The 26,385-nt window shown below is 66.2% G+C and overlaps 1 protein-coding gene across 11 annotated transcripts in view; it reads left to right on the top strand.

Annotated features, from left to right (window-relative positions):
- Nucleotides 1-677: 677 nt before the first annotated feature.
- Nucleotides 678-26,385, top strand: part of PLEKHA6 (pleckstrin homology domain containing A6) — a 46,447-nt gene continuing 20,739 nt past the window's right edge. Inside the window, exons 1-3 of one of the 11 annotated variants that reach the window (XM_084497574.1) lie at nucleotides 678-826; nucleotides 1,234-1,310; nucleotides 1,670-1,727. In XM_084497574.1, the coding sequence (XP_084353700.1) occupies nucleotides 744-826; nucleotides 1,234-1,310; nucleotides 1,670-1,727 (218 nt within the window). In that variant the 5' untranslated portion in view covers nucleotides 678-743. The other 10 variants (XM_084497581.1, XM_084497584.1, XM_084497578.1 and 7 more) reach the window with 10 other exon arrangements.

Here is a 26,385-nt window from a genome sequence, read left to right as displayed (position 1 = left end):
GAATCCCCTTCGGGGACCGGCTCCTGCCTTTTCCTCTCGGTCCCCTCCCGAGCGAGCGCCTTCCTTCCTCCTTGTGCCATGAGAAACTCGGACAAGGCGCCGCTGAGGCACGAGGGCAATTGCTTCCTTCACAGTCACCCAGCCCAGGTGCCTCCCAGACCCCACCTTTCCCCTTGAAAGACGTTTAATTGATGGCTAAGAACAGGCAGAGAGAAAATACCCACTGGGCAGCTCCGCGAGCGCTGCAGATAATCATCAGGGTGCCCTACATACTGCCTCTGCTTGGCTGCGAGATCAGACGGCGAGAAGAATTTGACATTGTTTAAGACGAACAGGAGAGGGAAGGAACAACTCCATAATTACTCACCCGGAGTTAATTGACGGTAATTACACTGAGTAGGCAGGGGAGGAAGCTGCGATGGGCTAGCCCCGCAGAGCCTGCGCCGCTGCCGCCCAGGTGCCCTCTGAACCCCGGCTGGCGGGCGAGGTGGCAGCCTGGCTCCGAGGGGGTTAACTTGATGGGTTTGGTTTTCTTTCCCCTTTTTTTTTTTTTTTTCTTTTCTTTTCCTTCTTCCCTCCTTGGTTATTTGCAGCAAACAGAGCCCGGGGTGGAAGGGCTGAGCTGAGCAAGTGTTTGCTGGAGGAGGAGGAGGAGGAGGAGGGTTGGGGACCGGGAGCTGGCTCGCGCTCCCCGAGCCGTGTGGGGAGCGGAGGACGGGGCTGCCCCGTGCCTGCCAGCCCCCATGGCCGATGACATCGAGTGGCTGGACCTGCCGGGAAAGTGGACCTACGGCGTCTGCGGGGACGGGCGCATCTTCTTCATCAAGTACGGGACTGCCTGGTGGGACCGGGGGTGCCACGGGGACAGGGCTGGGGGCGGGGGCTGCGCTCCCGGCTTGGCACGCGGTTTTGGGGGGCTGCAGGGGCCGGGGGGCTTAATCCAGGCTGGGAGCAAGGGGTCCTGCCCGCTGCAAGGCTCGGTGCCCAGGTGCTTTCCTATCACTCGTGGTCATCTCAGCTTGCTCCCCGTTTCTCCCTTCTCGGGGCTCGCTGCTGTCCCGGCTGTTGCCTGGTGGATGCCGCTCCCCAATTTCCCTAAAATCTGCTCTTTTCCTTTCCTTTGGCTGGAAAAAAAAAAAAAAAAGTTTCTTGTGTTGCCAAGCCCCCGCCCTGCCAAAGGGCCTTCCCCGAGCCCCCCGGGGTGCTCACTGCCCCCCACTTTGTCTTTCACAGCGACGAGACCAAGTCCACGAGCTGGGTGCACCCCAGCACGGGTTACTCCATCCAGAGCGGGCACTTCTCCTGCGCCGGTAAGGGACGGGCCCCGGCTCCCCCTGCGTGCCCCCCACCCTCTCTTGGGACGTGTGATGAAAAGCTCCAGAAGCGCCTTGGAGCCCCCCGAGCAGCTGGGAGAGCAGGGCTGGGTTTTGGGGGGAGACTTCAAATGAGGCGCGAGGCGATGCCGCATCTCTTGGGGATGCACGAGCCCCCGTAACCCCTGCAGCGGGGTTGGAGAGGTGTTCCCCGGGGGGTCTTAAGAGCCCCCTTCTGCAGCAGGACTCCTTGAAGCCTCCAAAACCCGTCGCTGGTGGGAGAGGGACCCAACACTCCCCTCTTGTGCAGGTGGGGGCGAGGAAGGCTGACCACCTCTTCTCCTGTGTCCTTCCAGGGCTGCCCCGAGGCTGGGAGGTGGACACCACGCTGCACGGGGGCTTCTACTTCATCAAGTAAGTGACAGGGGACGGGGGTGGCCACTCGGTCCCCTCTGTGCTGTTTTTACAGCCTCGGAGGACGCTGCTCCCCACCTGCCTCTGCCCCGAGCAGGGTGCGGGGTTTGTCCTGCAGCCTTTGGGGTGCTGCTCCTCCTGCTCTTCCCTAGACCGTAGCAAAACGCCTGCCAGAGCAGCACGGGCTGGTTTAATCCACGTGGAGAGCCACGGCGTGTGGTTTGGGAAGGTTTGGGGATATCTCTTGCTGGAGGATGGGGCTGGGGTCTGTGCTGCTGCGTGAGATGGGAGATGGGGGTGGTGCCCGTGGCTGTGGCAGTCCCACGGGTACCAGCAGCTGGAAAAAAAAAAACAAAAAACAAAAAACACAAAGTTGTGGCTGCTGAGAGCCTTTTCTTCTCGACTTTCTGTCTCGGAGGTGGCGGTGCTGCAGCGCCCGTACCCCCGCAGACGGAGGTTTCCCCTCTGCCAAATTCAGACATCTCCCCTGGCGCTCCCCTCGCCGCAGCAGCCACCCGAGGGCTCTGGGCGCAGGCAGCAGGACCTGCTCCGTGCGCACCACGCTCCCATTTGGGATGCAAATGTCTCTGCTGAGAGCTTGGGGAGCTCGGGGACACGGGGGGCGAGCCAGGCAGCCCCCTGCCCTGTGCCGGGCACTGCCTCTGCCCTCGGGGAGGGTCCCCAAAGAAAAAGGGGGGGTCCTCCAGGATGCTGCCCCTGCAGAGGGGGGCTCGGTGGTCCCGAGCTGGCCGTGCTCACTGGGGATGAGCTCCAGGATCTGGCTCAGAGCCCGCTCCACGCTGCCCACGTGCTGCTCGTGGCCCTGCCTCGCCACGCACGGCGGCACCGTGGCTGCAGGAGGGGGGCTGCGACCCCAAAGGCTCCCCCCTGGCCGGGCTGCGCCGGCTCCTGCCTTTTCCAGGAGCACCCAGGAGGTTACAAAAGGGCCCTTTTGCACCCCGGCTCGCTGCCCGGATGGTGCCAGGAGGAGAAAAGGCCCCGCTGTGTCTGCGCCCTTGGGCTGCGCCGGGGCTGGGGACGGGCAGAGCAGCGCCGGGCGGCTGCGGTCCCTGCGCGGGGGGGGGTAGGGGACAAACAGCCCGGGTTGCGGTGCCCTGCACCACTCCGGGGGGGTCCCACAAAAGCCCCCTTTGCTCCCGTGCTTCCTTTGATGGCTCCTGGGGATGGCTGCGGGCTGCGGGACCCCCGCAGTGAGCCGGGGGTGCCTGGGGACAGGGACCAGGGAGGAGGAGGGGGGGGACTCGCAGGCACCGAGTGGGGTCTCTGAGCTTGGGAGGGGGAGATGCAGGATGCAGGGCAGCCAGTGAACCCCCCCCCCCAGCCCCTAATTCCTGGTGGGATTATAGGATCGAGGGCAGCCCTGGGGTTTTCCTTTCTGGAGGGCCCCCTCCCTCCCCACGCCAGCCCAGCTGGAGGCTGGGGGGCTGAGCGGGGCTTGGGGCCATGGGGGGGGGGGGTTTGTGCCCCATGGGACCCCCCCGTGGCTGCTTTTTTGCTGCCCATCCTCTGGGCACCCCCCTCCCCAGGGTGCTCTCCGCGGGGTGCGCAACCTGGGGGTGCTCCTGCCCAACCCCACCCCAAATCCCAAATCAGGGATGCAGAGGGGACAGGGCCCCAGCTGCCCCCCCACCCTCATGGGGAGCCAGGTCCTGCACCGTGGGGGGGTCCCGGTGTGCCCCCCCCACCTCCTTCCCCAAGTGACACAGGGTGGGGGGGTGCCAGCAGGGCCCAGGCCCCCATCGGGGTGATGTCCCGGCGCGGTGCAGCCCCCCTGGGTGATGCCGGGGGGAGCGGTGCGGTGGCTGCGGGGGGGTCCGAGCGAGCCCCCCCGCTTTGCTGGGTGCCAGCCCGGCATCACGTGCTGCTCGGCGGCCCCCGAGCATGCCCAGCTCCTGCTCTGGCTCCCGCTCGGGCTGCGGCTCCAGCTCGGGCTGGGGCTGAGCGGGAGGGATGCTGAGCCCCCCCTAGGTGCCAGCAGACGGGGGGGGTCCCGGCCGCTGCCCACCCCGCACGGTGAGTGCCCCCCGGCGCGGAGCCCTTCCTCCCCCTCCTCTTCCTCCCCAGGGGGGTCTGGGGGGGTGGGGGGTGGCTGAGCATCCTTCCCCCATCGGGATGTGTGCTATGGGGTGGGGTGGGGGGGTCTCTATAAGGGGATCTGTGCTGTAGCCGGGGGGGTCGCAGCCCCCCAGGGGTGCCCCGATGGTGCCCCACGGCCAGCACCGGGTGCGCCAGAGGGGCTGGCACCTCCTGGCTCTTGGAGGGGCTGGGGGACAGGGTCCCCGTGCATGGTTTCACCCGCCCCCCCCGCTGGGATTTTGGTGAGACGTGGAGACCCCCCCTCAGCCCTCCCCGTGGCGCGTTTGCCTGCTGTGCGTCTGCTGTGTCCCCAGCCCCCCCGTGGCTGCACCTTGGGGTCCCCCAGGCTTGGACCCGGCGCAGGGGCTTTGGGAGAGATGTGGGATTTTTTTTGGGGGGGTCTCTGCACCCGAAAGCCCCATTGCTCACGGCTGGGGGCCCAGACTGCTGCGTTCCCCCCCCCAGCCCTGGGTGCTGGGGTCGGTCCCACGGCTCGGCCGGGCGCTTTGCCGTGGTGGCAGCCAGGATGGGATAAAATCGATGGAGCCGGAGCCATCTCCTGGTGCTCCCCGGGCACCCAAGAGCTTCCCTGGGCTTCTCAGCTCCCTTTTGCTGCCCCCTTGTTAGCAGGAGCCCCCCCGGCGGCGGGCAGCAGGCGGGTGCCGCGCTTGCTGGGTGCCCCCCGGTGCATTTTAGGTGTCTGGCGGTGCCGGGGACGGCGCGGGTGCCCCAGCAGTCGGTCGCAGCTTTGTGGTGCTGCTGCCAGGTCTGGAGGAGCTCGCCCTGCTCCTGGCATCACATGATGGTGCGTCTGAAACGAGCCACGAGTCTGTTAAACCCGGCTCTGCTCGCCTCTGAGCCCAGCGCCACTGGAAGGGCTGGGGCTGGCCACCCCCTGGCACCCCCCCCAAACCTCGCCAGGGTGCTAGGGGGAGGCGCAGCCCCCCCGGCACCTCTTTGCAGGGTCCCTGTCCCCCTCTGAGCCTGTGCCGTGGGGTTGTGCCATGGGGCAGGAGGCTCCTGTGCGTGATTTGATCCATGCCACAGTGGGGACGGGGTGTGTGGACCCCCCCCGGGGCAGGCACCGAGGGCAGTGGGGCGGTGGCACTCGCTCAGGGTGAGGTCCCTCCAGCAGGGGGGCTGTTGGCAGGCGCTGCGTGCTGCTCTGCAGCATCCATCCCTCGGTTTCTCCCAATTCCTCGTGCGCAGGGGGTTGGCATCGCCCTTTGCGCCCTGCTTTGCACCCCGGGGCCACGTGCAGGGCAGCAGCTGGGCACCCCGCTCTCCAGGAGGGCTTGCTCCTGCTCCCCTCCCAGCTGCACCAGTCCCTCCTTTGCTCTATTCTGGGAGGACTGGGGCTTCCCCACCAGGCCCCGATGGAGCCCCCGGCCCTCCTCTGCAGCCCCCCGCTGCTGCCCACAGCCCCTCAGGGAGCCAGAGCTGGGATTAGGACTCCTGGATACCAGGCAGACGAGGCATTAACATTCCTGAGCGTCTGCTAAAAATCACAGGGCGAGCGTAAAGCCTCTCCCCCGCGGCCGGGGCTCTGCCTGCTTTGTCCAGCGTGGTGTAGGGCGAGCAGGGTGCCTCCATCCCATGCCGGGGAGGAGCTGGCCGTCCCGCTGCACCAGCTCCAGGCACCCCATCGCTGCTCCCTGCGTCCCCTCGGGGCTGGGGTCGGGGGTCCCAGCCCTCCCCGGGCGAAGCGAGGTGCAGCGGCACGGGGTGCTGGCGATGCAGGCGAGCCCGGTGCTGGCGCAGCTCGCCGCGTGGGCTCGGGCAGCCAGGCTGGCGCTGGCCTCGCTGGAAAACCGTGTTTTCCTGCCGAGTTCCCATAGAAACCGTCGGGAGCAGCAGCAGCAGGGCTCGGGGACCGAGGCAGAGGAGGCAGGGGCAGGCGCGGGCGGGTGGCCGAGCTCCGTGCCCGGCGCTGCGGGAGGAGGAAATTGGGCAGCCGGTGGCCGTGCCCTCCCCGGGCTGCTCCCTGCTCCTGGGGGAGATGCAGCAGCATCACCCCATCCCTCTGCAGTGCGTGTGTGTGTGCGTGCGGGTGCGGGTGCCCCCGTGCACGCTGCTGGCCCCCCGCCAGCCCCCGGTGCAGCCAGGCCTGGCACGGGAGGGTTGGTGCAAACGTCGCCCAGATGGGCAGCACGGGGCTTAATCCCTCGCCGAGGCCAGCTTAACCCTTAGCAGCCGGGCTGGGGCTCGGTTTGGTTTGGTTTTTATTTATTCTCCTTCTCCATCTGTGCCCCCAGGAAGCGGCTGGGGATCTCCCCTGCCTGTCTCTGCTCGCTGGAGGGGAAAACGCGGCTCCTCTCCGTGCCCTCTCCCGCTCCGGCATTTGTAGTAGCATCCCCCCGTCTGTTTGCCCTAGCTTGAAACACGATAATCCGCAGCAGGCAGAAATAGCACAGGGAGGAATGCGCCGGCTCCTCTTTAGCCTTGTTTTTTCCCCAGCATCTGACAGCTCCGTGGCTGCTCGGGGAAGCCCGGTGCTGGCATGGGCAGCACCGCGGTGGTTCTGGGGGCGCGCCGAGGCCCCTGCGTGAGCCAAAACTTCCTGGGGTTGGGTTGGGGCTTGGGTTGTGCAGAAAGGCTGGTTTTTTTTTCTTGTTTCTTTTTCTTTTTTTCTTTTTTTTTTTTTTTTTTCTTTTTTTCTCATGGTTTTCAGTGTGGTTTTGGTTGTGTCTCAGCTTTCGCTCCGCACGGGGCGAGCAGCTGCTGGGTGAGGTCGGGTGATCGCAGCGGCCGGTTGTGGCCTTAATCTGTGAATTTAGCAAAGCTCTTTAATAAAGATTCAAAGTCACCAACTTCTCAATTAAGGGATGAGACAGCTCTTGATCCGTGTTTCTGGGTCAGCCGGAGAAAGGCCATTTAAGACCTGGCTGATGGCTCGCCTTTGATGTTTCCCAAGGAGACGGCTTTTGAATAAACACCTTGCTGGTGCAGCAGCAGGAATTCTGCGTGGCTCCCTCACCTCACCCGGAGCCCTGAGACCCGTCCTGAGCCAGGGGAAAGCCTCTGTCCCCGCTGCCACACACCGTGGGGGGACACGCTGTTGGGTCAGGGCACTCTGGTGGGCAGCAGGCAGAGCCCCCGGCCCCACCAAGGTGCCACCGCTCTGCGCAGCCCGCTCTGGGGCTGGGTGGGCTGCACCCCGCCAGGGCCCCCGGCTCCCCAGGGGCTCCAGGGTGCTTCTAACCCTCTGTTTACTTCAACAGCAGCCGCTCGCATGGGTGTTAATTGCAGGAGCTGGCAAAGCACTAATTAGGGGATAATGAGACGGCTTTTGTGCGCGCCTGGCGTCCCGTCGACAGACAGCCGCCCTGCTCCAAACACGCTGCGCCGTGTCCGTGATCCCTGCTCCGTGATCCCTGCTCCATGATCCCTGCTCCGTGATCCCTGGGCCGTGCCCTTGATCCCTGCTCCATGTCCATGATCGCTGCTGCCTCGTCTCCCCGCTGCCATGCCCGGGGCTGTGGGTGCTGCTCCCTGCCTGCCCCGCTGCTCCGTCCTGGCACAGCTTGGGGTTTTTTTTTCCATCCCTCCCCGTGCCCCCGCGTTAACGGGGTCTCAACGAAGCTGCCTCCTGCTGCCGTGTCCTTTAGAGCGGGGGGTTTCACCTCGCTGCTGCTGAACGGCTCGGATGCAGCTGGGCTGCTCTGAGCCCCCGGGTCCCGCTGGTAATTAAGTGGCCGGCAGAACCTGTGCGGCGCAGCCCTTTGTTCTCGGAGCAGGGAGGCAGGATCCGGCCAAGACAGGGCTCAGGCTGCCCCTTCCACTGCCACCACCTCCCCTCCCCATCCTCGCAGCGTCCCCAGCCCCCTTATTTTGGGGAAGGAGCTCAGGGTAAGGGATGGGGGCTCGCGCAGTGACGGAGCAGAGCATCCTCCCGCACGCCGGCCGTGCACCCGCATCCTCCTGTGGCGCGCAGCTCCGGCACCCATCTCCTGCTGCTGCCGGAGCCGCACACGCCTGCCGAGCAGCAGAGGCTGCTGTTCCTCTCCTCCTGCCTGCAGTCGCCGGGGACTCGCAGCCGGCGTTCCCCTCCTCGCCTTCCTTACGTAAGCAGCAGCAGCAGCAGCAGCACGGCAGCTCGGGCAGCTCAGCACCACCGGGGCCTGGAGCCTCGCCGCGGCTGCTGGCAGCCAGGTAAGGGTCACTGTGCACCACGGCTGTGGTTGTCGAGGGGCTGCTGCCACCTCGGCCCCACGCTCTGGTTTTTTTTTTTTGGGTGCTACACGGCCCCGGTGGGCTCAGCCCCGCGGCGGTGGCCTTACGGGTGCAGCTCCCACCCCCAAATCCGCCAGGAATGTGCCGTGCTCGGGGCCGGCAGCCGGCAGAACAGCCGGGACCAGTCTGGGAGCACCGGGTGCTGCCTCCTGAGCCGGCTGGGCCGGTTGGGTGCCGGCACCGCGCTCCCCCATCCCGGGGCACCGGCCGGGCGCCGCGCCTCCGAGCAGCCGTGCGCCGGGCTCAGCACCTCGCTGGGTGCTGGGCCCCCCCAGGGGATGCCGCTCGGCGCCGGGCGAGGACGGGGCGTGTGTGCCCGCGGCACCGGCGCTGGGGCGCAGCATCCTGGGCGAGGGGGAAGGAGCTGGGAACCTCCACCCTGACGCGTTGTCCCCCAGCAGCCCCGTGCCGGGCACCCGAAAGGGTTTGGGGGCGCAGGGTTTGGGGGCGCAGGGTTTGGGGGTGCAGGGTTTGGGGGTGCTGAGCTCCGGCAGCTCCAGCCGGTGGGTGCGTGGTGCGGTGATGTGATCCGGCAGGTGAGGGCTAATTACAGCCCCACACGGGCTGGGTTCAAAGGGCTCTCCCGGCGCAGGTGGTGAGGGTGAGCCCGGCCGCAGCCCGGAGCAGGCTCGGCGTTGTTGGTTGTGTTGAGGCTGAGTGGATCTCGCTGGGGATGGAGCAACTGGGGCCTCATCCCGGCCTCCCCCCCGTGCACCACTATCTGTGTTCACAGGAGGTGAATCCCCCCTGGCTTTGCAGTTGTTCCCTTCCAGTGGTTTATAAAATCCTTGGCTGGTTCGGAGGCGGCAGGGCTGTGCTTTTGGCATCCCTCGGGTGCCTGGAGCGGGGGGTGCAGGATGGGAGCGGGGTACTTGGGGCAGCGAGACAACGCTGCCAGCTCCCACGGGGGAGCCCTGAAGCATCACCAGCCTCTGCGGGGCAAAGCCAGGGCTAAGGCTGTCCCGTGGCCACCCAGCTTTGCTAACTCGGGCACAGAGGAGGTGACATTGCCCCGTGTGCGTGGTCCCCAGCCGGGACCCTCACCCCAAGGTCCCGCAGTGCCGGGGGGGTCCCTGCCCCCTCCAGCTGAGGGAGTTTTTCGGGGCATGGCAGGCTCCCCGGGGCCAGCTGCTCTGAGCACTGAAACTCATTTTCCAGCCTTTATTCTTCCGGAGAATTTGAAAACGCGAGTGCGCCCCGAGGGCCCAGGAAGCAAATCAGGAGATACAAATCTGCGAGTTTCGCGTGCGTCTGACGATTTCCATCGCTCGGTGCCAGACTGCGGGGCCGGGGGCGCTGGGGTAGAGCATAGCAGGGTCCCAGCACCCCCCCCCCAGCCCCATGCTGTCTCCTTCAACCCACGCCGGTCTCCTTGCAGCACATCCTCCAGATCCTCCGTGCGAGCGTGGGATTCCTTTTTCTTCCTCTTTTTTTTTTTTTTTTTTCCTTCCTAAATGCGTGTTTTGTGAATGTGCAAAGGCAGTGACCTTTCGTGGGGGCCGCCCGGAGCTCGGGCTCTGGCTGCCGGCTGCTCTCCCGCTTGTCAGGGAGATGAAGGATGCGAGAGCTACGTGCGAACGCCGGGGCCTCCGGGCTCCACCGCTCAGCTGCCATCGCGCTGATGAGCTCCCGCAGGGGAGGAGAGGGCTCGTTTCGCTTCTCTCCCCGTGTGTGCCGGGAGATGCCAGCCCCTTCAGCAGCCGTCAGCGCCGCTGCCTCGCGTCCTGTCCCCGTCCCTGCCTCCCCTCCCCGCCGGCTGCTCTTGGCGTGACCTTGTCCCTGCTGCCGTCGCAGGAGGCTCAGGTGCTGCGGGTCCCTCGGGGTGGATGGAGCCGGGGACGATGCTGGCTCAGAGGGTCCCATCCTTCCCGTGACCGCCAGCCCCGCACGCCGCCCCCTTTCCCGACGTCCTTGGGCACGAGATAGGGCCGCTGGCCTCCTCCTCGGGGCTGCAGACGGGCCTGGGAGAGCTCTCCGTAGATAAGGGACGTGCCAGAGGGGAGCAGGAATGTCCTGTGTGTGGTTAAAGTTCACCTGCTCCTAGGGGCCGTCCCCATCGTGGAGGGTTTGGGGTCGCTGAGAAGTGGGCAGAGCGCCCGTGGGGATGCTGGGGAGCAGTGGGGGGTGAGACGGGGGCACGCTGGCTAAAGCAGAGCCAAAGCAAAGCCCCCAAAAAGAAAAGGATCCCAGAGGATGCTGTGGGTGCAGAGCTAGGGGACAACCCGTGCACAAGTGGGGAAACTGAGGCACGGAGCCAGCGTGGTGGGATTTAAGCCGGGAGCACCCTGTGAGGCCCAGCACCTCCCTGCTGCATCTTGTCTGTGCTCCCGAGGTTTCCTGGGCTCTGGGTGTGCACGCGTGCAGGATCTGGCACCCAGCAGCCCCATTTCCTGATCGGGGTTTGGGCGTTCCCGTGGGATAATTATTCTGTAATTGCTCTGTAATGAGGTGCAATCCTGCGGCGGGGCCGCTCTTACAAAGGGCTTCCCCAGCCCGGGCTGCACCCCGAACCCCAACCTCCTCCTCCTCCTCCGCAGGGTCCCCATGGGCGGGTGCCCCTCGTCCCGGGGGCAGGATGGTGAAATCTGGGGCAGGATGTGCCGGAAAAAGGATTTCTCATCCCATTCCTGCCCCGCTCCTCCCAGCCAGGGGCACTGGTTGGGGGTTACTGGGGGCTGGCTGCGTCCGTGCGTCCCCGAAGCGCTGGCACCAGGCTGGCACGGAGCCCTGGCACCTACCAGCACTGCCTTTCACTCCCTCCTGGCACCGTCTCCTCCGCCTCCGGGGCCCTTTTGGGGATTTCCTCCCACCCGCCCTTGCCCGTCGCCGTTGGCACCGCCGCCACCCAGCTGGCGGGCGTCCGGCCGTGCCCGATCCCACTGCTGGGGGCTGGCACTGCTGGGGACAAAACCGTCCCCTCCCCATCCTCGAGCCCCTGTGGTGCTGCTGGGTGAGCTCCCGGCACCCTGCTCCGTTTTTAACCACAAGAAGTGGCAGAGGCAAACAGGGGCCCCTTCCCAAATCCGGGCTCAGAGGGTGCCGCTGGGCACAGCGGAGCTGCCACGTCCGGAACGGAGCGTGCCGGGTATTTATAGCCGTGGATGCCACCAGGCAAACAAGCGTGGAGAGAAAGGGGTTGTTTGGGTCTTCTTTGTCTTTATTTTTTCCAAATCCTGCTCCTTTTAAAGGCCAGGCTGGCTCTGCACCCTCCGGCCCTGTGTTGCTCCCCCCCAAGGGATGCTCGTGCCCTGATTTTTGGGCAGCTCCTCTGCAGCGAGAGGAGCCGGGAGGAGAGGCCGGCCGAGGTGGGGTCAGGTGAAGTCCACGCTCGCTCTTGGGGGTTTGCTTTCCTCGGCAGCGTCTCCTCTTTCAGGCCGGCTGAGCAGGGATGATTAGCAATTCCAGTTTTTATTGCGAGCCCAGCGCGGCCGCGCGCTGCGTGCCTCTCCCCGCCGAGGTGGAGCCGCTGCCAGGTTGTCTGAGACAAATTGTTTGCTTTGCCGTGTGCTTCGTGTGCCTTTTTTTCCCCCCCCCCCCTCTCTCTTTCCTCAATCAAATAGATGCTGTTATTTGGAAACAACGAGCAACTGTTGGAGTGTGAAGCTAATGAATCTTTTAAAGCTCATCTAAATGAGAGGTTGCGTGCGCGCCGCGGGGGCCGGCGAGAGCTTCCCACCCCGGGCATCCGAGGGGCACCGCCATGGGAGGCTGCCGGGGGGGGCCATGGGGTGCGTGGGGCACTCGGTCCCACTCCACTGGGATCATTGATCGTGACCTGAGCCCACCCCGTGGCTGGAAGGGGCAGGGATCAGCCCCGGTGCTGGCGAGCTGGGGCAGAATTTGGGGTGTGGATGCGGAGACCTTGTGCAGCGCCCCTCAGCCTTGGGGGGGGAGCGCGGTGGGACAGCGGCTGCCCCGTGCCGCAGACTGGAGGGAGGGCTTTTGATAGCAGAGAGGCTGCTCGGAGCCTTATCTTATCCTCCGTGTGCTGGGCTTATCAGCAGACATGCTTGTCCTGAAGATAAGGGGGACCTTGGGTTCAGGCAGGGGCTGTCTGGGGGAACTGGTGCTTTGTGCTGGTGCTGGGCAGGCAGCATGAGCACGGGGCGGCTGAACTCCCTCTCGGTGGCTGGGGTACAATTTGGTGCCCCCCAAATTTGGCTCTCTGACGACCGGGAGCATGAAGCAGCTCCCACCCGCCGGGGGGAAGATGCTCCTTTGGTTGTGTGGCACAGAAACTCCGGGGATGGGAAGGGTGCGTGAGGTTCGACCCCATCTCCTGTTCTCTTTAAGCAAAAGCAAAATCCCCCCAAAAACCCACCCCAGCCCTTCAGCCAGGGTCGAAGTCCCGTGGAGCGGCCCTGGGAATTAAATCCCTGCCCGAGGCCGTCTCATCCCCATCGCGCCCAGCGTGAGCTGAGTGCTCCAAAGGCAAATTTGCTCTCCCAAAGAGTTGTCACAAGATCCTGGGGTCAGGGTGCTGCACGGGGACGGGTCCTGGTGCCGTGGCAGCGCTTCGACGGGGGGCTGCTGGGGCGAGCGGGGGAGGAACGGCTCGGGGTGCTGGGCGTGCAGGGTGCTGGGTGTATGGGAGCTGGTGGCGGAGCAGGGACACCGGCACGTCTCCGCGATCAGGTGGGGCGATGGGAGAGGAGGAGGCAGGTTGTGGGGCCCTCGCGCTGCCTGCTCGTAAACAGGCTGTTTTTGTTTGCGCCGCAGCAGCGCCCGCGGCCGCTTGTGCAACCGGGGCGGGGAAGCTGGCTCAGGGCTCCTTCGGGTTCGTTACACCCGCGACAGGATCCTCAGCTGGATCCAGCCCCACGAGCTCGGGGAGCGCAGGAAAAACCTGGGCTGGGCTCGTGCACCCCCGCTCAGCACCGTGCTCCCGGCACAGGGATGGTGGGGTCGCCGTGGTTATGGCCACAAAGAACCTCCCCGTGCCAAGGTGCCAGGGGTCGGCTTCTCCCCCAGCAGGCAGAGCAGCCTCGGGACTCCCAATTCCCCAGGGCAGTGCCCGGGACCAGCCCCAGGTCCCCCAGCGGGGTGCACGGCACAGCCCCGCTCCCGCTCGCCCCGCAGGCAGGTGCTGGGGATGAAGCAAGCAGCCGCGCGTGCAGCCCAGCCTCGCCGATGGTATGTGGCTGCCCCAGTTCTGGGCTGCAGGTGAGCCTGGAGAATTGGGAAAAACAGGGCCGGGTTTTGTCTGCTCGAGAGTTTCCTCCTGCTGCAGGAAGCACGGCCGGGTTGGCGCTGGCACGAGGAAGTCCCGCGGTGGCACAGGACGGCCGCGGTCTGGTTACTGGCCGCAGAAGCCCTGGCAAGCAGAGGGTTTGCTGAGGGCACCAAGCAGTGGGGACGCTCGTGGGCACTGCCCCCAGGGGTGAGCCAAAAGCTCTGCGGCACCAGAGCAGTCGTGGCACACGCATGTGGCACCGCTGCCCAGCTCACCCAAATGAGGGATGCAAAATTGCTCGTGACCAAAGGCAAGGGCACCCTCTGTGTTTATCCAGCACAGTGCTGAGCCCCTCTGTCCTGTAGCACGAGGTTACAAATGCACCATTTTCATTTCCTGTGCTGCTGATTTTAGCATCCAGGCAGGCGGTGCCCAGCCAGTGCCCACCACGGGCTCCCTGCCTCTTCCCCAAGTCACACCGTGAGGCGAGCACGGAGCCCAGTGGCAGAGCTGCCCGAGGAATGAAAACACATCTGAAGCATGACATAAACCAGCGCCAGGCTCTGCTTTGAGCCTGAGCCAGCACCTTTGGGGCCAGGACTGGTGGTGGAGGGCTCGGGAAGCGTTTGTGGGGGCTCAGTGGCGCGGCCATCCCCGGCGGAGGGCTGGCGAGCGCCTGGCGTGGCCGGGAGCAGGCGGGAGTGGCGTGAGAGCCGGCGCGCACGGGGGTGTGTGTGTGTGCGAGCGCCTGTTTATATAGGAGGCAGCCAACCTGCAGGCTCAGATTTCAGCCCTCGCTTATCAGTCCTTGCAGCGTTTGGACGTGGCGGCTCTCCGAGGCGGCTGCCGCTTCCCCCTTCCCCGCCTTCCCCAGGGCTCCCCACCTCGGCACCGCTCCCACCGCCCTCCCCGCGTTGGCACCGCAGCTCCCGGTGAGCAGGTAGGGTGAGCCAGCCAGGGGCGCAGAGCCTGGTTTGAGTTTGGGGGGTCTGGAGGGACCTGGGGATGGAGGAAGAGCCCCCCAGGGCTGGAGTGAAAGGGCTGGGGTGCCGGAGGGGTCTGTGCGGCCGCGGGGCACAAGCGAGCTGGGCTTTGCTGGAGGATGGCTGCAGAGCTGCTTGAGAAGCACTGAAGGGGCTCAGAGCTGACACCGGTGGGCACATATGGGGTGAGGGGTTTTGGGGAGGGGTCTGGCAAGCGTGGCCCCAGATAGCAGCAAGTTGGAGGCAGCGTGCCCACGGGCGGGCAGCGCGTCCCGCCGGGCACGGCACCGGTGTGCGCGGGAAAGCCGGGCTGCACTCTGCCAGGGGTTAAACCTGAGCCTTGTGGGGAGCTGCAGGGAAGGTGTGGCGGCGCCGATAAGGTTGGCAGGGCCGGGAGTGGGGCAGAGGCAGCCGAGAGGGCCGGGCACGCCGCGCGTACGCACGGCTCCGCTTGCAGCCAGGATGCGGGCAGGGATCCTGCCCCCGTGGCGGCTCGTTGCGCGCGCTCTGAAGCCTGAGGAGAGCCAGACCCTGCTCTGACCTGAGCCATTTGGGGGAATAATCCCCTCCTCAGCTGCTGGGCTGCCCCTTGGGTGTGCGTGGCTGGGGACGTGGTGATTTGTCCCGAGACCTCTCCCACTTTTCCGTGTCCGTCCACGAGCAGCTGGGTTGTGCGTGGCAGCAAATCCGCTTCCAGGGCCGTGGCGGCGAGCTGTGTTTTGGAGCAGGTGGCCGAGCTGTCACCGTGTCTCTCCTCCCATCTCCAGCACTCTCGAGATAAAGGCAGGAAGCAGCCACCAGCAAGGTGGGTGCCGCTGCCGGGCGGTGCAGGACGGCTGTGGTTTCCATCCGGCTGCTCCCAGCCACGCGTGGGGATGTCCTGGGGGTGGGAGCGGTCTCCCCGCTGCTCTGCGGTGCTGGAGGGTGGTGGGGTCGTAGCTGGGCCTGATCCTGGCACTGTCCTGCTCCTTCCTCCCCTGCTGCAGGTGAAGGGCCGGGCTGTGGTCTGGAGCAGAGCGCTCCCTCCTCCCGGCGGGCACGTCCTTCGCTCCGTCCTAGTGCCGCAGGGCCACTAATTAATTAATTCTGTGACAAGGAAGGATCATTAGCGGCTCCTGACAATGGCTGGTGTAGCACATCAGCTCTGCTGTCCCTGCACAGAGCCTGCTCCGTCCTGCTGGGGCAGGAGGGACACACGGGGAGGGACAGTCCATCTGTGCAAGCCCAGGGCACGGCTGGCTTTCTTCCACTCACTGGCCTCCTGGGGCGTTAAATCCAAACCTCTCCGTTCAATCCCTTGATTCGCAGTGACTTCCTCACCTCTCGGGCCACAAATTTCAGCCAAATCTCCATGCACGGCCCTAACAATTCTCCGGAGTGGGCAGCTGGGCGTGAGCACGGAGGAGGACGAGCGGCTCCTCTTTCAGTGCAGCTTTTTTTTTGTTCCCGAAGCTGGAGGGAATCCACCGCGGACACAAAGCCATGAGGAGCAGGAGCTGCTGGGCTGCCTCGAGGTGCAGGTGGGCGCCTGGCTGCTCTTCCCACCCGTATCAGCCCATCATCTCTGCCCTCTGGAAACCCGGCGCAAGCCCCTGGGCTCTTCCCAGCGCCGTCTCCCCGGAGCCAAGCAGTTCCTCGTGGAGGGCGATAACCAGCCTGGCTCATCTCCACCGGGACGGAGACGAAACCTGATGCAACTCCCCAGCCCCCGCCAGCCTCCTCGGGGGGATGCTGCGGGCAGGTGCGGTGCCACGAGACGCATCCAGGCTGCGCAACCGCCGGCTCCAGCCCCAGCTCGGCGACTCCCGTCCCTCCTGCTTCCCTCCCCGGGGCACGGCTCAGGGCACCGAGGTCCCTGCCAGGCTGTCACCCCCTGCCTGGGGCCGGGAGGAGGTTTGCAGCCTCCCCAGGATGGGGATGGAAGCTACGGAGGCTGTGCAGGGCTGCAGACGGAGCCCGGAGCGCTGCAGCTCCCCGCCTCGGCACGGGGAGGGCCGGGGCTGTATTTATTTACTCGATGCCGGGGGAGAAAGGGGAACTGGCAGGAGGCTCGCTTGCAAATGGGATTTCTGGGAAGTGGAAAGCTGGCTCGCCTTCAGCCTGGAACTGTCCTGGTTTCCAATTGGAAACATCCCGCGGTGACTAAACTTCATTCAGGGGAAGAGCTCGTTCTGCAGAGCCGACGCCGCGCTGCAAAACCCGCCCGCGGCGGCCGCTCTGCTGCGGGGGCGGCAGCGGGAGGGTGACAAGGGAAGGGCTGTTTGGTGGCACAGGGGGACAGCCCGGCCTCGTGCTGCCTCTGCACCAACCCGGGAGACTCTGAGGGTCCGGTCCGTGGGGGTGCAAAACACTTGCAGCTCCCTTTGCTTTTCCTGCAGCAGATTTTGTGCTTTTCCCCAGATGAGGATGTGGTCGGGGTGCTGGGAACCGGCTGTGATTCAGCAGCAGGTTGTGCCCGCCTGCCCCAGCCACGGCCCTGGGACACCGGGGTGTGGAGGGCTGGAGATGGCAATAAACCGGGGCCCGGCCATCCCAAAGCACCGGCACCGCTGCTGAGCCGGTCCTGGTGGCAACAGCTGGGCTGAACCCCTGGCTCCCCGGGTGTTTAATGGCTTGTGGAGGAGGTTCAGGGTTGGATACGCAATGAGCTCGGCGTTGTTTCACCTGCAGGCTGCACCACGGTGGTGATGAGAGAGTTCTCGGCAGTGCTGATAGGAACTGAGGGCGTCCAGCCGGACCTGCCCGTCCGAGCTGTGCTGCAGCACTGCTTTCTCCACCAAGATACGGGAGGAGGATCGCTCTCCTGGGTCCTTCACTCATCCCGGGGGCTGGCAGCCCCTGATGGCCGTGCCGGAGACTTATCAGCAGCGGGAGGCGCCTCGTTAGGCTGCGGTTTGTGGGGCTGCTGGGGTTTGCTCAGAGCGCTCTGATTTATTGCTTTGGTGCTGCACGGGCAGGGCAGCTGGTGATGTCCCCCGTGTCCCTCCCCGTGTCCCCACAGAGGACAGCCACCGCAGGGGTGAGCTTGGCAAGCAGGGGTGAGGTTCCCAAGCCTGGCTCTGTGTGTTTGGTTTGGGCCGAAATCTGTTTGTTTATAAACAAACCGCCGGGTTTGGGGAACTTTTGGTTCCTGCTCTGCTTGGGCACAGGGGCTGGCGGTACGGACGCATGCGCAGCCATCTCGGGGGTCTGGGGCTGGTGGTGACAGGGTGGCAGCACTGGGACGTGCAGCAGGTGCTGCTGTGCCGGAGGTGCCACGCTCTGCTCCTGCGGTGGCTGTTCCTCAGCACTGGGAGCAATTTGGGGTGCTCCGAGCATTGCAGACCCTCTGGCACCCACATCGAGCTCTCGGGATGCTCCCCACAGCTGCGAGCCGGGCTGTGGGTGCCTGCAGGGACCGAGAGCCTCGGCCACCCCGCGTGGGGCCAGGCAGCTTGGAGCTGCTGCCCGCACCGTCCTTGGGAGCTGCTTGGCGCAATGCACTTGCACAACCGCCACGCGTGCGCTCTTGCGTCACAGCGCGGTTACAAACTGTTCTGGGGCCTGCGGAGGCGCAGGATCAGCCCTAAAAACACCGAGTTTCCCCCGTATTCTGCCATCGCACCTGCGAGAAGATAAAGGGAGCGTGGCTTTGCACGAGGAAGGCAGCCGGGACAGCAGTCGTGCTGCTGGGCGGCACGCGATGGCACCCCAACGGCACGGGAGGCAGCGAGGCCCTGACCTGCTCCTGCTCGGGGTAAATCCCCCCGGGGCCAGGCGGCCGCGTCGCGGCGAGCAGAGCGTGGAGAAGCCCAGGGGCACGCGGGCCTGTTCACAGAGACCCGAGCGCGCTGCCAGCCTCCACCCCACCTCACCGCTGCGGCAGGTGTGGGGCTCGGCGCCGCGCCGGCCCGGCACAGCCGGCTATGCCAGGAATGCGCCGAATGCGTCGGGGCTTGACTGCGGGTGCTCGGGGCGCAGAGCAGCCGCTGAGTCACTCGGAGGGCTGGCAGCGGCGCGGTGCAGCCCAAGAGCTGGGGACGGGGCAGAGAGGTGGCAGCCTCACAGCCCCAAAGCCTCCCCGAACCCAAATCCACGCGGGAAGCGCCCGTCCTCCCTTCTGCAGGGGTGGGCGATGCTCCGAGGCCACGCGGGGCTGCGGTGGGGGTGGTGTTGGCAGAGCAATGCGCCACGTCGTGCCCCCAGCACCCCGGGGTGCTGTGGGGGTGACTTGCACCCGTCTGAGCACACCCTCTGCTCGTGCGCCCGAGTGCTTTTCCCTAATTGAGGGGTCTCCGGGAGATCCGACAGGCAACGGCAGAGAATTTGGGATTTAGACCAAAATAAGCAAGAGTTTCTGTGGGGAAACCTCCTGGGTCTGACTGCCCCCAGGCTGGGGCTCGTGCTGCACCCCGAGAGGAGCCCCCGAGGGCAGAGCCTTCAAACCCCACTGCTGGCAGCAGGAGGGACGCTTCCTGCACCCTGCGCCAGAGCCGGGGGCATCACACCTCCAAAATACCGACAGCTCGAGGGCTTTGTAAGGAGCTGGTGGCTCCCCGTCCCGTGTGGGTGTTTGTGGGGCCACCCCACGCACGATTCCCTAGCCAGGCTCCGCACCCATGGGTGCCCCATGTGGGGTGGGTGCCAGGGGCTCCCGGCGGGTCCGGGGAAGGAGGCAGCTCGCAGGCAGCCACGAGCATTTTGGGGGCGAAGCAGCCCGATGGGAGCAGTCAGCCTGGCACGGGGTGTGCTGCCCCGGGAACGGGAAACCCAGAGCCCTGCCCCTATGCAAAGGGGCCGCGCACATCGCAGCCGAGCCCCGGCTGCAGGCAGATCTTATCAGCCGCCGCATCTGCATTTACAGCTCACTCCCGTCTGTGGCTTTTTGAGCCATTTGATGGGCTCGTATCTTGATTAAAACCATCCCTCCAGCAGCCCTCCGCTCTCCAGCCCGCGCGGGGTGGTGCCGTGCGGATGTTTGGCCGTGGCTATTTCTGAGCACTCGCAGCTCGGACACCCCCGGGGCCGCAGCCGGGGCTGAGCTGCTGGAGAAGCCGAAATTCGCTGCGTGTCGGCGTCCGAATCCCCGAGCCGTGCGCTGCTGTGCCGGGGGGGCTGTGAGTACCCGCAGAGCCACGGCTGTGCCAGCGCTGGGCAGCACGGGCTGGGCACGGGGGTCTTTGCTCCCTTATCCTGAGCAACGGGGAGAAACGGGGATAGGGATGGAGGTGCAGCAGCCCCCTTGTCCTGGGGGGTTTCCTCTGGGGGTTGCGCTTCTTCTGTGCCATTTTGGGGCCGCAGGGGGATGCGGTGGCTGCGTCGTGCCTTGAGCGAGGTGTTGGTGTGCTGGGGCCTGGCACGGGATGCTCGGGGCCGCCGGTGTCAGGGGGACCCCAGGTTAATCATTCAGCCGCTCGCAGGTCAGGTAACAGCCAGAGGTGAGGGGGGGGGCCGTGTGTCCGTCCTCTCCCCCCTGCCTGGGGAGGCCGTGCGGGGAGGAGATGTCGCTGCCGTGCTGGGTTAACCCTGTCCCCGACAACGTGCCCGGTCCTTACTGCAGACGAAGCGTCTGCTAACGGGGACAAACGCCCTGCCCGGCACGGAGCCGTGGGGACGGTTCTGGCTCTGCTGTCCCAGCAGTGAGCTGCTCACCGAGGCCGTCCTGGCAGCGCCTTGGGTGCTCTGTTCCTGCCCCTGTGGGTGCTGGCATCGTGGCCCCATGGCCAGCAGCCCCGGGAGCTGGGCTGGCCCCCGCACGGCTGCAGGAGCCAGGAGCTGTGGCTGGGCTGTAAACATGCTCAGCTGAAGCTGCAGCTGCCGGATTTCCTTGGAAATGCTGCTCGTGGAGCTCCGGGACCTCTCCATCCTCAGTCCCAGCAGGTCTGGCCCCATGGGGTGGCTGCTGCCGGCTGAGCTGGGTACAGAGGCAGGGTACAGCCCTCGGGGCTGCACGGGGACAGGCAGCACTGCTCGGGGACACGGAGCAGCTTGGGGTGCACAGACACAGGACTTTGCAACCCCCCCAGTACAGCTTACAGAGCGAGGAGATGAGAGGAGTGGTGCACATGAAGCTGCTCGGTGCTGCAGGGGTGGCCACAAACCCCTGGGGGTGCAGAGCCCCCCGGGAGCCCCTCCGCACCCCCAGCGTCAGCGCTGCGGTGACATCCCGGGGACTTTCGGGGCACCGTGAGCCGAGGCAGCCTGCCCACGGCGGGGCTGGAGCGAGGCGGTGCCGATGGGGTTAAGGCTGAGGTGGCTGTTAATGATTGATACCGACCGCCGTCCCCAGGGCTCGGCACAAAACCACCCACGGGCAGAGCCGCCGGCGTCGGCGAGCGGCGTGGACGCGCGGTGAACCCGGTGCGTGCGGTGACACCAGTGCATGCGGTGCTGGTGCTGAGCCCCGGTGGCACACGTGGGCCATTGTCTGCGGCCAGGGACCGAGGGCAGCCGGCGGGGTGACGGGTGAAGTGTCACCGTGGCCGTCACCCTCGGGATGCTGCCGTGATTACTGCGTGCTCTGGCCCAAGCGGGTGCTGAGGATCTGGCCCCGAAGGATTTGCCCGGTGCCGTAATCCCCCGCTCGTGACCTGAGCTGCCCGAGGAGGGGCTCGGCTCCGGTTTGTTTTGCTGCCTCGTGCCGGCGATCGCTTGAGACAGGTATTTCTGCGCACTGGAAGTGGTTTGGTGAAGGGTTTGGAGAGGGGGTTAAATCCTTCAAGGATGGGGCTGGCATGCGGCTCTGTGGCCACGTTTGTGCATCAGTTTGGCAGAGGGGGTGTCCAGGAGGGGATGTGTCCCCCCGGTCTGCCCACAGCACCGAGCTGGGCCCCGAGCGGTGACCCCGGTCCCTGCTGTGTCCCCAGCCCGGGCTGAGGGAGGGGGGAGGTCTGCAGAGCCAGAACGATTCCAGGTTTGTAGGGCAAACCGTGGTGTGTGTGGGGGAGGCTGAAGGATTGCTGGTAAATGCTCTTGAAGTCTCGTGGCTGCTCGCCCACGCGGGTGCCCTGCCCGTGCCTCTCGGTGCCTGCCGCGGTGCCACTCGGGGTGCCAGCAGCATGTCCAGCCCCTGCCCCGAGTGCCTGGATGGGTAATTGTTTGGGTCCACGCGACTGCTGTCATCCCCTCTGACCCCTGCTGGGTCACCTCCAGGCTGTCAGATCCCCACCCGGGGCTGGGGAGGGGGCTGGTGGCATTGCAGGGGAGCTGCCCCATCCTGGGGGCACGGGGGGCTCTGGGAGCCCGGCAGTGAGCACCCCAAAACAGAGAGGAGGGATGTGGTTGAAGCAGGGCGATGCACCTGGCACTGCCGGGACGCGGAGCTGCCACCTGCCCTGCCCTAGCCCCAGGTCCCTGCTGTCACCCCGCTGCTGTCACCCCACTGCTGTCACCCCGCCGTGACGCTCCCCGTGCGTCACCCCACCGGTGCCGTCGGTGCTGCGCCCGCACCGAGCCCTGCGCCTCCCACATTTCATCCGGGCTGCCCCTCTGGGCGATGCCTTTCCCTCTCCCTTCTGGCCCCGGAGTTTCCAGGGAGATCAAACACAAACTGCCCTGCTTCTGCCGGACTCCTCTCCCTGGGACTGCTCCCCCCCGCCGCAGGCGATGCCGGCTGCCAGCAGCCGCTTTGTTCTCTGGAAATCCCCTGCCTTCCCCGTGCTCCCAGCCAGCCAGCAGTGCTCAGGCTGCTGGGGGCTTCTCCTGCCCCTTCCAGGGGGCTCTGCCTCCCTCCGACCCCCAGCAGGGACCCTCGGACCCCAGCCATGGGGACGTCCCCATCAGGGTCGTGCGCGGTGGCGGTGAGGTGCCACAGGGGGCTGGGTGCCACGGGGCCACCCCGCGGGCCGTGGGCGCGCAGGAGCCGCCGTCCTCATGCCGGGGACTTTGCCCAGGCTCCGCCAGCCCTGGTCCTGCGGGCGTGATCCAGCTCAGGCTTTGTGTTTTCCCTCCGCTCACGTCTCCCAGGGGACTTGCGCGGGGATTTACAGCCAGGGTGTGTTTTGCAGGAGCCGCGGGTAAAGCCTGGCCTGGCCTCGGCGTGCAGGGTGCTGAGCAGGGGGTGCTGAGCCCCCCCTGGGTGCCGCCTGGGGAAGCTCTGGGTGGTGGCGGGTGCTGAGCCGCGGTGCTCCCCGCCTGGGCGCCCTGCTGGCCGCTGACGTGTGCGGTTTGTCACCGGGGCGAGGTGGCGGAGAGGATGGGTGCTGGCACCCTCCCTTCCCACCCGGCATCGCTGCGCGGTCAGGGGGTGCCGAAGGGCTGCAGCCACCCTAAGCGCACGGTGGCCACCTCCTTTTGGAGAACCCTTTTCAGAAGCTCCTGGCTCAGGATGGGGCAGAAAACAAAACTAAGCCTTGCGGTTCCCCCCCTGCTGCACCCCAGGAACGGACGGGGAGAATGGCACGACCGTGCCTGCGGGCAGGGGGGACGCAGGCACCTCTCGGCTGCGTCCCCGCGCCGAGCCAGGAGCAGCAGGACCGGGAGCTCGTTGTCATTAGCTGGGGGGGGGCTGCGCTGGGCTGCTGGCCCCCGTCGCCGCCTCGGCAGTGCCGGAAACGCTTGCTCAGCTGGGCGGCGGGGCTGGGATTAGGGCATGGATTTGGTTACGGAGGAAAAGCCGGCGGCGCGCGGAGCCGTGCGCGTCGGTGCGGGGCGCCGGCCAGCTGGCAGCGTGGTGGTGGGCAGGGGAGGAAGCTCCGCGCGTGGCCACGCACCCAGAGCTGGTTGGTGAGCGCCCACGAGGAGCTCGATCCCCAGGGGCTGCTCTCACCGCAGCGCTGGCGTTTCCAGGCTCTGCTGAGCCCGTGGTGGTGGGGCAGGCCGGGGGGGTCACGGAGCTTCGCCCTCCCGTCTTTGCCTCCGTCTCCTCTTGTCCCCAGAGCCTTGTCCCCTTTCCCTGCCGTCCCCTCTCTCCCTCTCCCCGAGCTAGCCGGCCTCACGCATAGCTTGTGAGCACGGGGGAATTCAGAAACGCTGAGAGCAGCAATTCCCAAACTTCTCCCCGTCGGCTTTGCTCCTGGCCGGCGAGTCCCCGCTCTTCCATTTGTTCAGCCGAATTCCTGTCCGCTTGCGCTGCCTCCCCTCCCACGGGGTTGTGACCCGGGCTGCTGGCTGGGCTGGGGCTGGCACAGGACGCCGGGAGCGCTCACGTCCCTCTTTTATCCCTCTTGGATCAGCTCGGGGGGGGTGTGGGGTGGCTGCAGGCTGCCCCCCCTGCTCCCGGCAGCCAGCAGGAGCCGCGTGGCGGCCCCGTCCCGCTGCCTTCCCCTGGCCTCTCCCGGTGCAGAGGCAGCGGAGGAGCCGCTGGCACTCGTCCCCTGGCTGCAGGGCCGCTGCTGCGCCTGCAGAATTCAATTTTATTTGTTAAATTATTTCATTTTTATTGCATCCCGAGGAAAAGCTGCACCGGCCAACGCGCGGAGCAGAGCCCACGCAGCCAGCCCGCTGCACCCCCTGCCCCGAGCGGGGCAGCTCCGTGTGCGCGGAGAGGCGGCTTTATTACCGCTGGGGGGAAAATAAATCTCCCCCGGGTGTCACCGACTCCTCGCAGACAAAGCCTCTCCTTTGTGCTCCCGGCTGCACCATGGGGCCGCGGAGGAGAGAAGAAAGGCTCCGTTTCTTGGTGCATTTCGAGGTGCTTTGCTCCCAAAGCCCTTTGCCCCTGCCCTTGGAAGGCGAGGGGGGGGCAGTTTGCTCTCCCACCTCCCTGCAGGGTGCCCACGGGTGCCGGGGCGACCCCACGGGTGCTGCGGCTTCGCTGCTTCCTCGGAGAAAAGAGATTTCAAGGGCTCAGCCCTGCCTCGGTCGGAGGAGAGGGATGTGGCTCCGGAGGAGAGGGAGAGGTGAAGAAAGGGCTAGAAAAACAGAAGAAGGAGGCCAAAACGCAGGGCGTGTTTGGCTCAGAGCCACGCGAGCCCCTCTCGCTTGGGAGCCGCCTGGATGCTCACCCCCGAGCCGCTCTCGGAACCGAGTGTGGCTGCTCCAGGTTTACACCGGGCCCCTCCGCGGGGCGGGGGCCGGGGGGGGGTGTGGAGGCGCGTGCGGAGCTGAAATTCGGGTTGGGGCGTGGGAGGACAAGGTGCTCCGTTCCCGGTGGCGCACAGCCAGCCTGGGAGCTGGGAGATGTTTTTAGCCGGCTGGGAGCGCTCAGAGGGGTTGAGCCCAACCTCAGGCGGGTTGGTGGAGAGGAGGGGGGCCGGGGACCCCCCTCCCCGCAGCTCTGCTCTGGATTTAGAGCTTGGCAGGCTCCTGGGGTTGGGCGGAGAGGCTGCGCTCCCCTCCAGCTCCCTGGCTGTGCAGATAAGAGCCTGCAGCCCCGATGCTCTCCCACTGCATGCAAGCAGCACGAGATGGGGTCACGCATCCCCGGAGCCCCTGCGCACTCGCTGCGGAGCAGACAAGGCACTGAGGTTGGCGCGGAGCCCTGTGCATGCAAAAAAAATCAATGGAGAGGGGCCTCGCACACCGATCTATGGGCGAGGAAGGGTCCTGACCACCCTGAGCAGGCAGCTGGGGAGGAAAGGGATGGGCTGCAGAGAAATTCCGAGGAAAAATCGCTGCCAGGAAGCCAGCCAGCTGCTGCTGAGTGTGCCCCGTGCCTGCCCCGCCGGGCAGAGCCAGCCAGCCCAGCCGCCCGTGGTTCCTGCCTGCGGGTGCAGGCTGGCATCGCCCGGCATCGCCTGCCTCTTTCCTGCCTCTCGAGGCCGGGTTGTGCCCGCTGCTGCTCGCACCGAAGGGCGATGCCAGCAAGGGATGCACCCACACAGGGCCTCGGCCACCTCAGGGTCCTCAGGTTTTGCTCCTGGAGGCGTCCCAGCCCTTGTTTGCAAGCGCTTGGGGGGCGGTGACCTTCACGGTCGCAGGAAGGGCAGCGGGGAGCCAGGAGGGTTTTCCCCCTGGGGAAAGGGTGGAGTTGTCCTCCCAGCGCTCAGCAAACTTTAACTTTGGGGAGGGGGAAGACCAGCAGCACCCAGACAAAGTTTGTTCTCCAGTTACCGCCTTTACTCCCTTCCCTTGCTCCCTACCTTTGAGAAAAAAAAAAAAATGAAGGGGAGATTTTGGAGGGTTTTGCTTTGATGCTCACCCCAAGGAAAAGCCCCGGCTCTTTTCTCCTGGGAGGTCTGGGGGAGCTCCCACCCTGGAGCTGCTGCTCAGAGCCCAGGAGCGTGTCTGCTTGCTTTGCTGCAGGGGGGCCATGTCCGTGACCACCCCCGGGCGCTGCTCAGCGTGAAATAGCCCAGCTGGGCAGCGGGGACGGCGCCTGCTGCAAGCTGGCAACGCCAGGGTTGAACCCGGGTTAAGGGCTGCTGGAGTCACCCCTGAGCGTGGCTCTGCTCCGCTTCGGTGCAGACGGGGATGGGGCAGGAGGTGAAACCCCTGGCGTGGCGAGGAGAGGGGAATTTGGTGTCTCCTGTTGGCACTGCCATGGGGTGAGCCCCAGGTTTGGCGCGCGGCGGCGGCGCGCTGGCACGCGTCCACGGGCCGTTGGGGGACCTTGACCGCGGGTGGCGGGGTTTGGGGAGCCGCTGCGAGGACGTGGGGACGCCCCAGGGGCAGGCACTGCAGCGGGCTGGCTTCTCCTCACACCAGCAGGATGCCAGCAAGGGGGGCAGCGGCCGCGCCGCTCGGCTCCTCCACGCCTCTGAGAGCGGCTTCGGCACCGGGTGCCCCACACAGGTGCGTGTGGCTGCTTCGGGAGCTGCCATCCCAGCTGCGTTGGCACAGCCTCTGGCAGCGCTGGTGACGTGGTTCCCGGCCCCCTGGCAGGGACAGGGGCCGCTTGTGCTGGCCGGGGAGCGGTGGGAGCATCCCCCGAGCGCTGAGGCTGGGATCCGGCACTGCTCCAGCTCGCCCCGTGCTGACGGACGAGGCAGGCTGCGGCTCCAGGTCCTGGTTTTGGGGAGGAGCAGGTGAATGATGCAATGGTGCTGGCGCCGCGCTGAGCGGTGCGTCGGGCTGCGCTGGTGTCCCGAGGTGGTCCCGGGGCCGTGGCGGAGCGGGGACGGGGCGTGATGGAGGCCAGCTGGCTGCCTGCGCTCCGCTTCCTTCTTTGGAGCTTTCTCTGGAGGGGAGGGAAGGCAGCGCTGACATTTCAGTCCATTATCAGAACAGCCGCGATGCGTTGCCTTTGCCTTTTCAAAGCGCCGTGCCCAGGAGGAGGGCTGGGCACCCCCCAATCCTGCCCCCTGGGCTCCCC

This window comes from Aythya ferina (assembly GCF_964211825.1).
Source record: "Aythya ferina genome assembly, chromosome: 25".
NCBI classification, from domain to species: Eukaryota; Metazoa; Chordata; class Aves; order Anseriformes; family Anatidae; genus Aythya; species Aythya ferina.
Note: the sequence above shows the minus strand (reverse complement) of the source record. Positions and strands in the feature narration are given on the sequence as shown.